This window comes from Myxocyprinus asiaticus, chromosome 25 (assembly GCF_019703515.2).
Source record: "Myxocyprinus asiaticus isolate MX2 ecotype Aquarium Trade chromosome 25, UBuf_Myxa_2, whole genome shotgun sequence".
In the NCBI taxonomy this organism is placed as follows: Eukaryota; Metazoa; Chordata; class Actinopteri; order Cypriniformes; family Catostomidae; genus Myxocyprinus; species Myxocyprinus asiaticus.
In genome coordinates this window covers 11,517,501-11,532,722 of record NC_059368.1, presented here as the reverse complement: position 1 = coordinate 11,532,722, position 15,222 = coordinate 11,517,501, and the positions used below count along the sequence as shown (strand labels likewise).

The following is a 15,222-nucleotide window of genomic DNA, read 5'->3' as shown; positions in this document are numbered from 1 at the left end:
GAGATACTCGATTACCCATCTGGGTTTGGCCCTGAGGCATTTTTTTATGTAATTGATTGGATGATGTTGATGTCTTCAGCCTGTTTGACATTGATTCCGCCTACTCCCTGGATGAAAACTTGGCCTCTGCCATCCCTCATAACATGTCTTTCTTGGAGGTTGAAAGTGTGCCTACTGTCAACACCAATACTTCTGGACCAGTGAGACAGGCTGTTAGCAAACAGGAATATTTACACAGTCAGTCAGACCTTAGTTTACCCTGGGCTATGTTAGAGATGACAGAGCTTGAGACAGACAGCAGCTGGACACTTATCCCCTCTCTTCCCATGAATCTAGGATGAACAGGTGTGCAAATGATCCAGCATGATCTAAAGAGTCTCTTTGGCCAAACAGCAGCATGGACTTCCCTCTCAGGTCCAGAGCTATCACCCACACACCCAGTGGAATTAAAACTAAAATGTATTGTGCCCTGAGGATTCTCTGAGGCAACTGTCACAGAAGACCACTTTAAAGATGTGAAACATGGTCAGAAAAAGTCCATAAAGACAAAAATTCATCTGATCCAGCCCACAGTGTTTACACATGAACAGATAGATACTTTAACAGGGGGTTATGGCAGGAAAAGCTTGAGAGAACCTGTGTATAGTCTTACCAATACCACCCCTTTCCTTTCTTCATCAGCCTCCTGACAGAGCTCTCTCCACTATCTCCCTGATCAAACTAAATTTATTTTAATCATAGAGCCTTTGGCAGTGAGCCCTCTCACAACAGAGACACCTGTTATCTCCTCTCTCTCTCCCACTCAGAGTGTTGAAACTGGGCTAGACTGCTTAAGGATTCAGCCCATAGGGCTGCCACTCATAGAATTTCCGAGTTCACACACTAGCCCGATGCCTACTGCAGGGGTTCAAAGTGACTCCTTAATGACAGAGGCCATCAGTCCATTATCTTCTTTGCCTCACACTGATGTTTTCCAGTCACTGACATCTGTCTCAGTCCAAAGTCTTCTCATCGCTGATGCCACAAACAACACTGACCTGGTTTTACCCTCATTAAAGAATCACTTTATCCTCTCTGAAAACCCACATGCTGTTGACTCCAACCATTTTCCAACTCCCAGGGTTATTACCTCATATTCAGGCATTGCAAGTGCCATTTCGAAGTCAATAGAGGGTAGCCAGTCCAAATTAGATTCACCTCCGGCGTTGGAGCCATCGTATATAAACAGATTGCCAGAGACTCTTTTTAGAAGCTTAAACAAGCAAGAGGACAATAATCCTTCAGAGGCTGATCTGAGGGATTTGTCACATACACCTCTTATTTCTGTCAGCAGTACTTCTGAATTACCATACAGTTCTGCGGTGGACCTGGCAGATGAATGGGGAGGCTCTCAGTCTTCACCCCTTAATTCAACCTCCCATATGAAAGTGGAGAGGATAGATGTATTGCCCAAATTCAGTTCACCCTCCCACTACATTTTTGACTCAAGCTCAAAACATGTCATGTTGGCATGGTCAGGTGACTCCAAAAATGAGTGGGAAAGTGCCGCTGAGATCGAAATCCAGACAATGGATTCCCACCTTTCATCAACATAAATATTTCCCTCCCACACCATTTTTTTCAACTCGCAAAGTGAGCCATTTATGCTCCTAAATGTTCCAGAGGAAGCCTCGCTTTATAAAACCAAATTCAGGTACCAATCAGAGACAATGCACATTTCTAACTTCATAGAGCCTGGCCATGTCCTTCCCTTTCAGTCTCAAGAGCTTCATCATGATGGACTTGTCATTTCTGGTGCACATCCAATAAGTATTACAACCCACACATATGTTGCAGCCACCACTACTGGTTGGACTCACAACACAACTTCTCTAAATGGCCCAGAGGTCCCTTCTAGGTCATTCAAAGAAATAGCACACATATCCCTATTGGTTCACATACTAACTTCACAAATGCTCATTCTAACCATTCAAATGCTAATCCACACAATGAACTGTTTAGTACAAAACTCACCCATTGGTCAGATACACACACATCTGAATCAATGTCCCTTGAAATAGCAGTGACTCTTCCTTATGCCACAGACAACTTGCCACACCCTCATCCTCCTTTGCAGATGACCATGACTGTTGACACAGCTCATTTTTTGGATTCTACATTGTGGACTCTGCCAGTGCCGTCAGAGCTTAAAACAAGTGTTCAAACCGCCATTCCAGTCCTCCACCCCACCAAATCGTTGAGCGTCTCAAGCAACTACAATGAAGATCAGCTGGACACTAAAAATGTCCACCCCCAGCAATAAAGTGGTCAAAGAATGAATCAGCAAATCCCTCCAGCCACAGCCACAATGCACTTGTTGTTCAGGCCACCACCACAGATAGCGAGACGCATCAGTCTCCAGCTTCTGATGACCAGTCTTTTGTCTTCACAAATGGCACAATCCCTCTCGACAACCCAGCCAAAGGAGCCAGCGCAGATTCTGGCTTCGTGCCTACTGGTGCCACCCATGGGACTACTTCAGAGCCCCATGAACTGGCCCCATGTCCATGTAAAGCTCCCTTTCATATTACATGTCTATGTGGACTTTCAACCAGGAACAGTATGTTTTCCAGTAACAATCCAGATGTTAGAAAGAGAGATAGATTCTTTATTGCTGAATCCTGACTTTCTGAGCAAGTGATCATAGAATGATGGGGAAAAATCAGTCTGTTCTCTCTGTGCGCAAATTTTAGACCTTGATTTCCTGTGATTTACTAGAGGTAGATGTGTATTAACCGTAACCAGTTCTGACAATCAATGAGTTGCAGCACTTTTAATCGCTCACTCAAATTGAGTGCAGAGGCCTCTTGTAATTATCCAGATTTTTATCATTCTTTCTTAGGAGACTGCCTTATTTAATTACATGTTTTTATTTGAACAAAACAAAAAGGATTTGATGTTTTTACAAAAGACTACATGGATTGCAGAGTGAAAATACAGTGTGCTATCTCTATTTGTGGATTTTTTTTGGGGGGGGGGGGGGGGGCTTCTTCATGTTTTCTGGAGTCTCCTAAAAAAGTACTGGCATGGTGTAGTGACGCATTTATACAGTAGTCAAGCACTAACAACTCAAGATACACGAGAGCCATCTTGTGATAGCAGTGGAACATAGCAGTAGATTTCTTTATATATTTCCTGATCAACCAAGCTTTTAATTGCCTCATCAAAATGCTCTATACAGATTACAGATTATACAGATTAATTTTCAACTACTGCATTGCAACACAGAAAAAAATATGAATTATGTCCTAAGTAAATTGTGTTTTTTGATTGATAACTAAACAATACCTTATTATTCAATTCCCAGAGAGCATTTTCTACAAGATTTCCTTAGGGGTAAATGATGTACAAGCAAACGCCCCAGAAAGTGATGCTGAGATGATGATAGCTCAATGGGTATGTTTGTAGTTTTTTTATTTATTTTTTTATTTTTATTTTTTTATATATATTATTCTCATTTATAATAATTCAGTTTTAAAACTCCATTAATTAAGGTACTGTATGATAACTGATAATTGTAAGAATCTTGAAATACTTAATGGCAAAATGCTGTGACATAGTGGCTGTGATTTAGAATATCGGGTGCCGATATTCAGTACAATACTTTTTTTATACAACAGTTCTAGACAAAATTAAAGTGTTTACCATTAACATAAAACAGTATTAGTGAGATAAAAAGGTGTCATGCCACTGTTTACTGATCAGTTTCTCTGATTATTACAGCTCAATCAAACCTTTCAGAACTGGATCTACAGAGTTTATGTTGATAATGTCAAGTAGGTTTCTTTTTTACATGAAAGTATACGTACATGAACATCTCTAGCTTTGCACCTAATGATAACTGTTAGCAATCTCACTTGTCTCCTCTTCAGGGTTGGACCTAATACTGTTCTTTCAAGGGCCACAAATATCCGGTAAACATGTGAACAATACAAATCTTTCTCTCTCTTTCTCTCTACATATACATATACAGTATATATATATAAATCGATCAGCCACAACATTAAAACCACCTGCCTAATATTGTGTAGGTCCCCCTCATGCCACCAAAACAGTGCCAACCCGCATCTCAGAATAGCATTCTGAGATGCTATTCTTCTAACCACAGTTGTACAGAGCGGTTATCTGAGTTACTGTAGACTTTGCCCGTTCGAACCAGTCTGGCCATTCTCTGTTGACCTCTCTCATCAACAAGGCATTTCCATCCACAGAACTGCCGCTCACAGGATGTTTTTTGTTTTTGGCACTATTCTGAGTAAATTCTAGGGACTATTATGTGTGAAAATCCCAGGAGATCAGCACTTACAGAAATACTCAAACCAGCCCATCTGGCACCAACAGTCATCCATGTGATTATCTTATCAGCCAATCGTGTGGCAGCAGTGCATAAAACCATGCAGATACAGGTCAGGAGCTTCAGTTAATGTTCACATCAACCATCAAAATGGGGAACAAATATGATCTCAATGATTTGGAGCGTGGCATGATTGTTGGTGCCAGATGGGCTGGTCTGAGTATTTCTGTAACAGCTGATCTCCTGGGATTTTTACGCACAACAGTCTCTAGAATTTACTCAGAAGGGTGCCAAAAACAAAAAACATCCAATGAGCAGCAGTTCTTTGGACGGAAATGCCTTGTTGATGAGTGAGGTCAAGGGAGAATGGCCAGACTGTTTAGAACTGATAAAGTCTAAAGTAACTCAAATAACCGCTCTGTACAATTGTGGTGAGAACAATATTCTGATATGCGGGTTGGCGCTGTTTTTGTGGCAAGAGGAGGACCTACACAATATTAGGCGGGTGGTTTTAATGTTGTGGCTGATCGGTGTGTGTGTATATATTGTGTGTGTGTATATATATATATATATATATATATATATATATATATATATATATATATATATATATATATATATATATATATATATATATATATATATATATATATACATATATATATATATATATATATATATATATATATATATATATATATATATATATATATATACATATATATAGTAGTGCTGTCGAAGTTAACGCGTTAATAACGCGTTAATATGACCCTTTGAATAAACCGTAGTTCATGAGAAGTGAGTCAGTTTGCGCAAATACCGCTATTGTCACATGCATTGTCGTCGGGAAAACAGATGGTGGGAGGCATTATGCTGAGACTTGCGCCAAGTATTTTATCAATGTAGCACAGCAGTAGAACATGCCCGCAAAGCACAGATAGAGCTCGGTGCGAGCGCAAGGCAAAAGTTGCGAGTCGTGGTGTGAGTGCGAAGTGATGCTGCTGTCTCCAAGGTTCTGTCACAGCGTCTCTGTTCATAGTGCACTAGCCTATGCAGAAGTTGGAGACATTGCTGGAACCCTGCAGGTCATCTGCACTTTCAATTTAATCCCACCGGTTACAATTGTGACCGGGGTCTAAAAGGAGTTTTTCATGTATTTTGCACAGAGTTGTCAATTGTAAATGACAGTGCAGACTCCATAATACCAAAAAAAGAAGCAAATAAATCCTGTCATAATATATATATATATATATATATATGCATATCTGTTCTTTTCTAATGTAATTACAGCCATGTTTGACACCCTGTTTTGTTTTAAATATACATTTCAACTGATAAACAAGCGAATACAAATATGATGCAATGTTGTATTCTTCTCAGATATACCTGCATGGCCTTGCTTGTGTATAAGAATACCAGTGATGCAGTTCTAACAGTGGCAGAGATTGAAAACAGGCTGAGAAGTGCCCCTGCCATAGGAAATGGCTTGATATTGGACAGCGTGACAGTGAACTCAATGGGTATGACATGTTTCACAGTTCAAAAACAATTCAGCCCTCCAAGATATGAATATGCAACAATTAAGCTGTTGCAGTTTGCAAAAAATAAGTTAAAATATAATGATGTATTAAAGCTGAAGTGGTACAGTAGCATCACAGAGCCTGCAGTTCTTACACTTTTCGGGAAATCAACCTACTATTGGTTTACAATATGTTGCGTCTGCATATTATGCTGGGATAATAGAGTGGATTTTAACATCAAAGTTATTACACACTTTAATCAGGCATTGTGGCTGGAAAGTTGCAGAAGATGTGGCACTTTTTCAAAGGAGGGTGTGTAATTTAATCCTCTTTATGATTTTTTGTTTGTTTTACTTCAGAAAACTGCCAGTCAGAGAAGGTTCCATTTCACTACAGATGGCCGGAGAGCAGACCCACAGTCACCCAGTATGTCCCCTGTTTCCCTTACAAAGAGCAGAATGCATCCAGGACATGGTGAGTAGACACCGATAATGTCTGTTCCTTCCCAACCTAAATGTGAATCGATATTAAAGGTGAAGTGTGCCAATTTTTTTCTCCTATCCCAGCTTAATATGAAGAGACAACTATAAGTAAGAGATTTGTGGGTTAATTCTCCCGAACAGTGTAAACACTGTGGTGCTATCAAAACATTGCTCTATTTGCATCCCGCTCTACACACACTAATGGCATGAGTTTTGGGCAGGACAGTCTGTTTAGTTGACCAATGGAAGGCTAGGGCAGTGTTTGGAAAACTTTTTTGAAAATATTACTTTATTTTTGCACAGAAATTTAACACTTTACCTTATACTACTGATTGACGCAGCATTACACTCAGCAATCACATATTATTAAGGGTATCGGTTACACATAAAGTTAGCCATTAGAAGTCAATTTAATGTTTTGTTTTTGTTTTTTCCCCATCCAGCATGATTAGCCCAGATAATTATACATCATTCTGGGCTTCCCCAGATCTCAGAAACTGCACTGATATAGAGGACATTCCAGTTTCACAAGGTAGACTGTCCTTTTACAAGGATCTACTGTACTCTGCACACATTACTCTGAGATCAAAATATGCTTTAATAGCATTTTATTATTTTTCAATTTCAATTTAAACAGAGAATGCAATAGAAGTGGCTGTGCAGCTTGCTGATATCAGCAATAACGAGCTCTCTACAGAGGAGGTGACAAAGGTTGTCTCCAAGGTGAAGGAGCTGGTGAATGTAGCCAAAATTAATGCCACTCTAGCCAACACTGTGGTCAGTATCATCTCCAACGTTATGATCAGCTCAGAGGATGCTCAACTGGCTGCCTCCGAGACGTATGTGCTGTTATTTAGACTAGCAGTCAAAAGTTTGGACACACCTACACATTCTTTATTATTAAAATTTTCCAGATTTTAAAATAATAGTAAAGTCATTAAGACTATGCAATAACACATAAAAATATGGGAATTATAGGGTGAACAAAAATGTTAGTGTGTCCAGACTTTAGATTTTTAGTAATCTGTATTGTCTTACACTCTCAGAAATGTCTCTGTGCATTATTCATTCAAATACTGCCTCTGGGTCCTCTTGCTTTTGTATCTGCTTGTGTCAGAGCACTTAAAACAGTGGATGAACTGGTGCAGAAGATTGAGTTTGATGGACCCTCTGTGACCATCACATCGAAATACCTGGCTCTGGGAATCTCTGCCCTCAACACAAGCAATTTCAATGGGACCACTTTTAGTGCATTTATAGACACCAACACGACAGACCCTCAGGTAATTGTCATGGTTTCTCTTTGCCCTATGCTCACAGATTTGCATTCATTTGAGAAGTAAAACTTGAAGGGGTATATGTCTGGTTGTGCAGGTACATATGTATAAGTACTACATGTAAAATTAGCTCAAGACTTCCTCAGTTGGACTGCTAAAACGGTTTAGGAGTATTTATGAAGATTTTCAAAGTAATCTTTTGCAAATAAACCAGTGTAATAAAAGGTGACATGTATGGACCGTGCCCAGGGGTTGCACCCATTGATTAAGAGCCAAAGCTTCCTGGAAAGCTGTGGGAGGAAAGAGTAATGTTGTCCAGTCTCAGAGTGACTCAGAAAACAACACATTTGTGCCCATTTCTCGGAGCATGATTGTCAGGATGTACTATATTTTCACATATATATATAAAGAATGGTAATTAGAGGATTTTCTATATTCATAGCATGCTCACAACATAATTTCAATTGTTGTAAGCCAATTTTGATTATATAGGTTTAACTCACTTGTTGAAATTATTCAAGGGACAACTGTAAGCTGAAGTGTGTAATTTCTGCACCACTAGCCTCATTTTGCAAAAATGTTTTCAAACATGTTTCCCCGAACACTCCTCATCTTTCATTGGTCAGACAAACATATTGTTCCACCCAAACTCACGCCATTGGTTGAGCTAATATTGCTGTGTCTAGCAGGTCGGGATACTCAAACAGACAGAACAAATATTTTGATAGCACCACAGTCACAGTGTTTACATTTTTGGGTGGAATCAACCTACAAATGGCTTATGGTTGTCTCTGCCTATTTAACTGGCATATGAGAAAGTGTTCTAAAATAATAATAAAAAATTGCACACTTCAGCTTTAAAGAATTCAAAATACAAACTATACTAGCAACAGTTTATATTATCACCTTAAAGTGATAGTTCACCAAAAAATGAAAATTCTCTCATGATTTACTCACCCTCCTGGCATCCCAGATGTGTATGACTTTCTTTCTTCTGCAGATCACAAATTAAGATTTTTAGAAGAATATTTCAGCTCTATAGGTCCATACAATGCAATTGAATGGGTGCCAAAATTTTTAAGCTTTACAATCCACATAAAGGGATCATAAAAGTAATCCGTATGACTTAAGTGGTTAAATCCATGTGTTCAGACACAATATGATAGGTTTTTGTCATAAATTCTCCTCCCTGCCCAGTAGGGGGCGATATGCATGAAGAATCACCAAAAACAGAAGAGGGAGAAAGTGAAATTGAAGGAAAAAGGACTCAAATATTGATCTGTTTCTCACCCACACTTATCATATCACTTCAGAAGATATGGATTTAACCAAAAGAGTCATCTGGAGTACTTTTATGTTACACTTATGTGGATTTTGGAGCTTCAAAATTTGGGCACCCATTTACTTGCATTGTATGGACCTACAGATATTCTTCTAAAAATCTTAATTTGTGTTCAGTAGATGAAAAAAGTCATACACATTTGGGATGGCATGAGGGTGAGTAAATGATAAGAGAATTTTCATTTTTGAGTGAACTAACCCTTTAAGGCACTGTTTGTTGTAATCTTCAAATTCCCAAGCCAAGAATACATAATAGGTTATATCACCACATCTTTTTTTTATTTATTTTTTTAGGCATATTAATGCATTACCCCTTTCTTTTGGCAGAGGGCACTATAACCTTTCAAATGCTATTTGTATACATCATGTAGTTCTCATATTTTGAGGGTAACTCATGATCACACATTGAAGAGATTTTACTGTTAGTACAGTAACATAAGCCATCTGGACATGCTCATAAGCCTACTGGCATGGTGAATTCTCCATAACAATGTCATCGAATTTTGTGCTGATCAGTTGCAACTCTCTCTCTCTCAGATTGATTTTGAGTCAGAGGCCCAGAACGCTTTGGCTGTGGTCACACTGCCTCCCACTCTGTTACAAAATCTGAGTAATGCACAAATGGAAAGAGCATACAGAATAAACTTCATATTCTTCAGCAAGACAGGACTCTTTCAGGTAAGCACTAAGCTATTTAGCTGTTGTTATTGTATAATACATTTCATGGTATTTTATGGTCCCTTATACTGTTTTAAAATTATATTTTAAAGGGCTGAAGAGCAATATACTGTAATATTGACAATTCTCATTGATATTTTTGTCAATAGCACTTTGGATCATTCATGGTATGGTAATGAATCTCTGGGTGTTTTTATGTCAGTGCTGAGTAAACTAACTCAGAATGAACTAAGCATTTAGGTTTTGTAGTAAAATAATGTGTCTGAAATGTCATGCATTTGATTAACATATATGTTTCTTATCTGAATGCCTCTATTGTCAATTTTAATATTTACTAAAAGCTAACAAAGTGATACACTCTGTCCATACTTACAAAAATTATATTTCTAATGATTATTATAAATTATGTTTACTCCTATTAATAATATTTTTAACTGTTTATTGAACATTTATTGTATCATAATGCTGTTTACCAAAGTGATTTGACCATGGTTAATGGGGTTTTAGACACTCTGCTTCCCGTGGTGCTTAAGAAAACCCCTTACTTGTGGTAAATTCACTGTATATCTACAGACAACTATGAATGTGACATTGTTTACATGTATGACTCTCTATAAAACTTATATAAGTTCTCTTCCATTTCGTTCTGTAAATCTGGGGGTACAGTTTATTTTTGAATGACTAATTATTGCATTTCTTCTCAGGATCAACAAAGTAATGGTCTGTTCTTGAACAGCTATGTGGTGGCTAGTAGTGTGGGCAACTTCAGCATTAAAAACTTGCAGGATCCAGTCAAGATAGAGATCGCCCATTTGGAGTACCAGGTACTCAGCTGTCCACAGAACAGGCTCCGTTCGTTTATCTTTTTTAAATCATTTTTAGAAAAAAAAAGGCTGGATTTTGCCTGCTTATACCAAATATAATTGTAAAACCAGTTACATTTATAGACACAGTCACTGTGGTAACATTGGTATTTTGGTGAAAGTTGTGGTTTCCATTGTAAATTTTTGTTAGGGTAATTACTGTAACTTCCTGTCAATAAAATTAGTCTAATTTGTATCTAACGTACCATATTGTATCTGCTTTCCCTCCAGAGAGAACCAAAGCCTCTTTGTGTGTTTTGGGATTTTAACCTCCGAAGTAAGTGTAAAGTAAGACATTTATTTGGCCCCTTTGGCCCCTTTAGTCATTCAAAAGTTACTATTAATGTATTTATTGAAAGGTATGGTACATACGGCATATACTTAAAGTAATTGTATAACATTTGCCTCCTTTAGCTGGCACAGGGGGCTGGAGCAGTGAAGGCTGTGAGGTCAGTCCCGAATCCAACAGCAACAGGACCGTCTGCTTGTGTAACCACCTCACACACTTTGGCATCCTAATGGTGAGATTTGTGGGATTGGCAACAGAATGACCAACAGAGTGGTTTCTTATGCTATGCCAGCGTTACATACTAGAGCAAACAGCAATGTGTCTTAAATGTCATTTAGAGCGGCTTACCACCACTGAAATAGATAGGGCCAAATACTTGGCAAATAGCAGGTCAAGGGAGCTTTAAGGGTGTGGCATTGCACTTAAGTTAGCAAGATGACATGCTTTCCATATTGCATGGATGGTATCTATTTGAAGTATGCAGAATTTGGCTCTGTGGAGTTCATTTGTAATTGAAAACTCATCAGATGACTGTTCCTTTTCTGTTTATTTTCACAACTGGATAAAAATTGGATAAAATCTGCATCACTTTTTTCCTGTAGGACATCTCTGGGGCTGCTGCACAGATTGATGAGAAGAACAATAGAGTTCTCACCTTCATTTCCTACATCGGCTGTGGCATCTCAGCTGTCTTTTCAGCAGCAACGCTGCTCACGTACATCGCTTTTGAGTGAGTGTTTTACAGAATCCATAATAAAATAATTTGTCTTGGATTTATGCAAGTTTATGGCACTTGTATTGTAACATTAAAAGCAATGCCACACAATCATTGTTTCAGGTTTATATGGTAGCTGGTTACTTTCTCTTGCACACATTTTTAAACTGAAATAATGCTCTTTGTAACTAAATTTTAAACAGACATTATGATCTCTTGACCTTGGCTTTTTATTTTTTTATCCCCTTTTCTACCAATTTGGAATGCCCAATTCCCACTACTTAGTAGGTCCTTGTGGTGGCGCGGTTACTCACCTCAATCTGGGTGGCAGAGGACAAATCTCAGTTGCCTCCGCTTCTGAAACCATCAGTCCGCACATCTTATCACGTGGCTTGTCGTGCATGACACCGTGGAGACTCCGCATGTGGAGGCTCATGCTACTCTCCACGATCCACACACCCCATTGAGAGCGAGAACCCCTAATCATGACCACGAGAATGTTACCCCATGTGATTCTACTCTCCCTAGCAACTGGGCCAATTTGGTTGCTTAGGAGACCTGGCTGGAGTCACTCAGCACGCCCTGGATTCAAACTCGCGACTCCAGGGGTGGTAGTCAGTGTCAATACTCGCTGAGCTACCCAGGCCCCCCTGACCTTGATTTTTGATCAAATCTATTAAAATTCTGATGGTTGCTCAGAGAATGGTTTCTTCACATTTTTATTTAAAAGTCCAGGATTGCATTTTGCCAAATTTGCATTGCACGCGTCCTGCTTTTGTCATGAATATTTACCATAAACATAGGCTGCTTGTGTCTAGATTAATTTTGCCTAATGTTTAGCTAATTTTTCAAGAGCTGGTTTTTACAAAGTTTCAAAGGTATGACTCTGACCGCTCTTGGTTTGAATTGTCTGGAGTGCAATTATTGTCTTAGACGTTAATCTGACATCTGTAGGAAGCTGCGGCGAGACTATCCCTCCAAGATCCTGATGAATCTCAGCACTTCATTGCTCTTCCTCAACATGGTGTTTCTCCTGGATGGCTGGTTGGCCTCATATGAAATGGAGGGACTGTGTGTGGCAGTGGCTGTCTTTCTGCACTTTTTCCTTCTCACATCCTTCACCTGGATGGGCTTAGAGTCCATCCATATGTACATTGCCTTGGTCAAGGTCTTCAACACCTACATACGGCGGTATATCCTCAAGTTCTGCATTGTAGGATGGGGTAAGTCCTTCTTTAAAACTGCAGTTTTTCCATGTAATCTTTAGCTAGTTGTTTGCCATTGAATCATACTCTTTTTTTGTCTCTACGTCCAATACATTTTTTTTATGTTTAACACCAATATGGTATTAGTTCTCTGTGAAGGGCCTTTGAACATACTATGTAGTGAGAGGGTCTGACAACATTTCCAGGTGTTCCGGCTGCAATTGTTGGCATTGTGTTAGCAGTAGGCAAAAATTCCTATGGAAAGAAGTACTATGGAAAAAGCGAGAATGGAAAGGACACATCAGAATTGTAAGTTTGCCCAAATAAATTCAATTCAATGTCACTGCAATTGACCATTGTTTTATGTACTCTGTTCTGAGAAAGTTAAATGCAATAGGTATAAAAAGCGGTCACATTCCTAGTAAAGGCAAATGCTTGCTGAATGTGCTTCAGAATGGTTTGTTACTTTTTATTCTTACTCTTTTGGTTTTCCCGGTCCTTGTTTCCATAGCTGTTGGATTCATAGTCCGGTGGTATTCTACGTAACATGCGTGGGCTACTTTTCCATGATCTTCCTACTGAATGTTGCCATGTTCATCGTGGTCATGATCCAGATCTGTGGGCGTAATGGCAAGCGCAGCAACCGGACAGTGCGAGAGGAGATATTGCGTAACCTGCGCAGTGTGGTCAGCCTGACTTTCTTGCTGGGCATGACCTGGGGCTTCGCGTTTTTCGCCTGGGGCCCAGTCAGCCTGGCCTTCATGTACCTCTTCTCCATTTTCAACTCCTTGCAGGGTTCGTTTATATAAATGTGATTTTTGCTATTTTGTGCATTTTTCTTCTTCATTTTTTTTTTGCATTATTGTATTATTTGTTGCAATTTTGAAAATTATTATTGTATTATGTGCAGATCTCTTTTTTTCCCCTAAAAAAATCTATTTTATTTTACTTAAAATATATATTTATATTTATTTTTAGTATATATTATTTTATATGAAAATGTAAAGTGATAATGAAGTTTGAATTATCCTATTTTTGAAATTCTGTGTATTTAGCTTCGAAATTATTTAGCTTAATTCGACGTTATTTTTAAGATAAAAGTTCTGCCGAAACCCGGGATCGAACCAGGGACCTTTAGATCTTCAGTCTAACGCTCTCCCAACTGAGCTATTTCGGCCTGTAGTATTTGTTGCTTCAAAAATGCTCCTCTAGAGGTCGCTTTGGTTTCATTGTTTTTCAAATGAAAAGTGTGGCTAAAAGACAAGACACAGCTTGTGGGTTAGTAACTAACCAAGATTTAAAAAACATTATCTGTTTTTTTTTTTTTTTTTCCAGGGCTATTCATATTTGTGTTTCACTGTGCTCTGAAAGAAAATGTACAGAAACAATGGAGGAGATACTTGTGCTGTGGAAAGTTTCGCTTGGCAGACAATTCAGGTAAAAATCTACAGTATGATGCATGGGAAATGTAATCACCATGCATTGCTTGAAATGGCTTTTAAACTACATTTTAATCTATTGCTCAAAAGTCAGTTCTTTCTGTGATTAGCTTTGGTTTAGAAAACTGGCATTTGTTTTGTAAGATACCACGTGTTCCTGTAGTGCAAGATTCACATACAGTACAGTATTTGAATGTATTTCCTGAACTAATTTGATACATTGCATATTAAGTTTGATTTAGCTGTTTGCAATACTGAAAGTTTTTCTACTTTTCATGTTGTGGCTAGGTATATGCAGTGTGCTTCTTTTGGTTTGAGAACTTACATGTTTACCCAGTGGTTGTTATATTTGTTATATTTTTTCATAGACATTATGGAAAAGGCCTGTGCCTTGAACACATCTTTAGGTGCTGAGACACTTGTGTTCCACTTATGTGTGTTACAGTAAAGCCCAGCTTTGGATTATTTTATTTTTTTTATGCCTCAACTATCACAGAGCTATTGTTAATGAAGTATTGGACCAGTGAGGAACTGAAAGCCTATGTACCAGTTCCATTTAACTTTCCTTTAGAAACTTGCCTTTCCTGTGTTTATGATCATGGAAATTCAATATATTACCTGAATGTCCTGAGATTTATTGTGCTTTATCTTTTTGCATGGGATGCATCTGTGTGCTGGCATTATGAAGGTTCACTAGATGTTACAAATAATATTTTATTTATTTATTTATTTATTTATTTTTCAGACTGGAGCAAGACTGCTACTAATAATACCAAGAAAGTGAGTTCCGATAACCTGGGCAAGTCCCTGTCATCCAGCTCCTTTGGCTCCACTACAGCCAGCTGGACGTCTAAAGCCAAAGCCACACTAAACCCCTTTGCCAGGCACAGTAATGCAGGTAAGCTATAAAAAATAGAAAATATTAGTTTGTATGTAATGCCACACCCTGAATGATAAAACAATGGCTTTTGTAGTGGATGTAATGCATCAGTGGGTAAAGTTAAAAATCAAAATGTTACTTCATTCAAGAAAAATAGGGCTTGAAAACATTTTGGTAGCATGCTAGCACTAATATTATTA

General features: G+C 38.5%; 1 protein-coding gene and 1 non-coding gene across 4 annotated transcripts in view; one reads left to right on the top strand and one right to left on the bottom strand.

Moving 5' to 3' along the window:
• LOC127415939 (adhesion G-protein coupled receptor G6-like) overlaps positions 1-15,222 on the top strand; it is a 66,861-nt gene that overhangs the window by 46,220 nt on the left and 5,419 nt on the right. For 2 of the 3 annotated variants that reach the window (XM_051654970.1, XM_051654969.1), the window contains 19 exons: positions 3,347-3,435; positions 3,763-3,815; positions 3,912-3,953; positions 5,714-5,853; positions 6,213-6,327; positions 6,779-6,867; positions 6,973-7,174; positions 7,453-7,618; positions 9,491-9,631; positions 9,781-9,798; positions 10,336-10,455; positions 10,726-10,771; positions 10,909-11,015; positions 11,386-11,513; positions 12,453-12,721; positions 12,910-13,012; positions 13,215-13,498; positions 14,039-14,140; positions 14,888-15,040. In XM_051654970.1, the coding sequence (XP_051510930.1) occupies positions 3,347-3,435; positions 3,763-3,815; positions 3,912-3,953; positions 5,714-5,853; positions 6,213-6,327; positions 6,779-6,867; positions 6,973-7,174; positions 7,453-7,618; positions 9,491-9,631; positions 9,781-9,798; positions 10,336-10,455; positions 10,726-10,771; positions 10,909-11,015; positions 11,386-11,513; positions 12,453-12,721; positions 12,910-13,012; positions 13,215-13,498; positions 14,039-14,140; positions 14,888-15,040 (2,367 nt within the window). The remainder of the gene's footprint in view (positions 1-3,346; positions 3,436-3,762; positions 3,816-3,911; positions 3,954-5,713; positions 5,854-6,212; positions 6,328-6,778; positions 6,868-6,972; positions 7,175-7,452; positions 7,619-9,490; positions 9,632-9,780; positions 9,799-10,335; positions 10,456-10,725; positions 10,772-10,908; positions 11,016-11,385; positions 11,514-12,452; positions 12,722-12,909; positions 13,013-13,214; positions 13,499-14,038; positions 14,141-14,887; positions 15,041-15,222) is intronic. The other variant, XM_051654971.1, reaches the window with a different exon arrangement.
• Positions 13,808-13,880, bottom strand: trnaf-gaa (transfer RNA phenylalanine (anticodon GAA)). The gene has a single exon. It is a non-coding gene; the product is annotated as a tRNA-Phe (tRNA).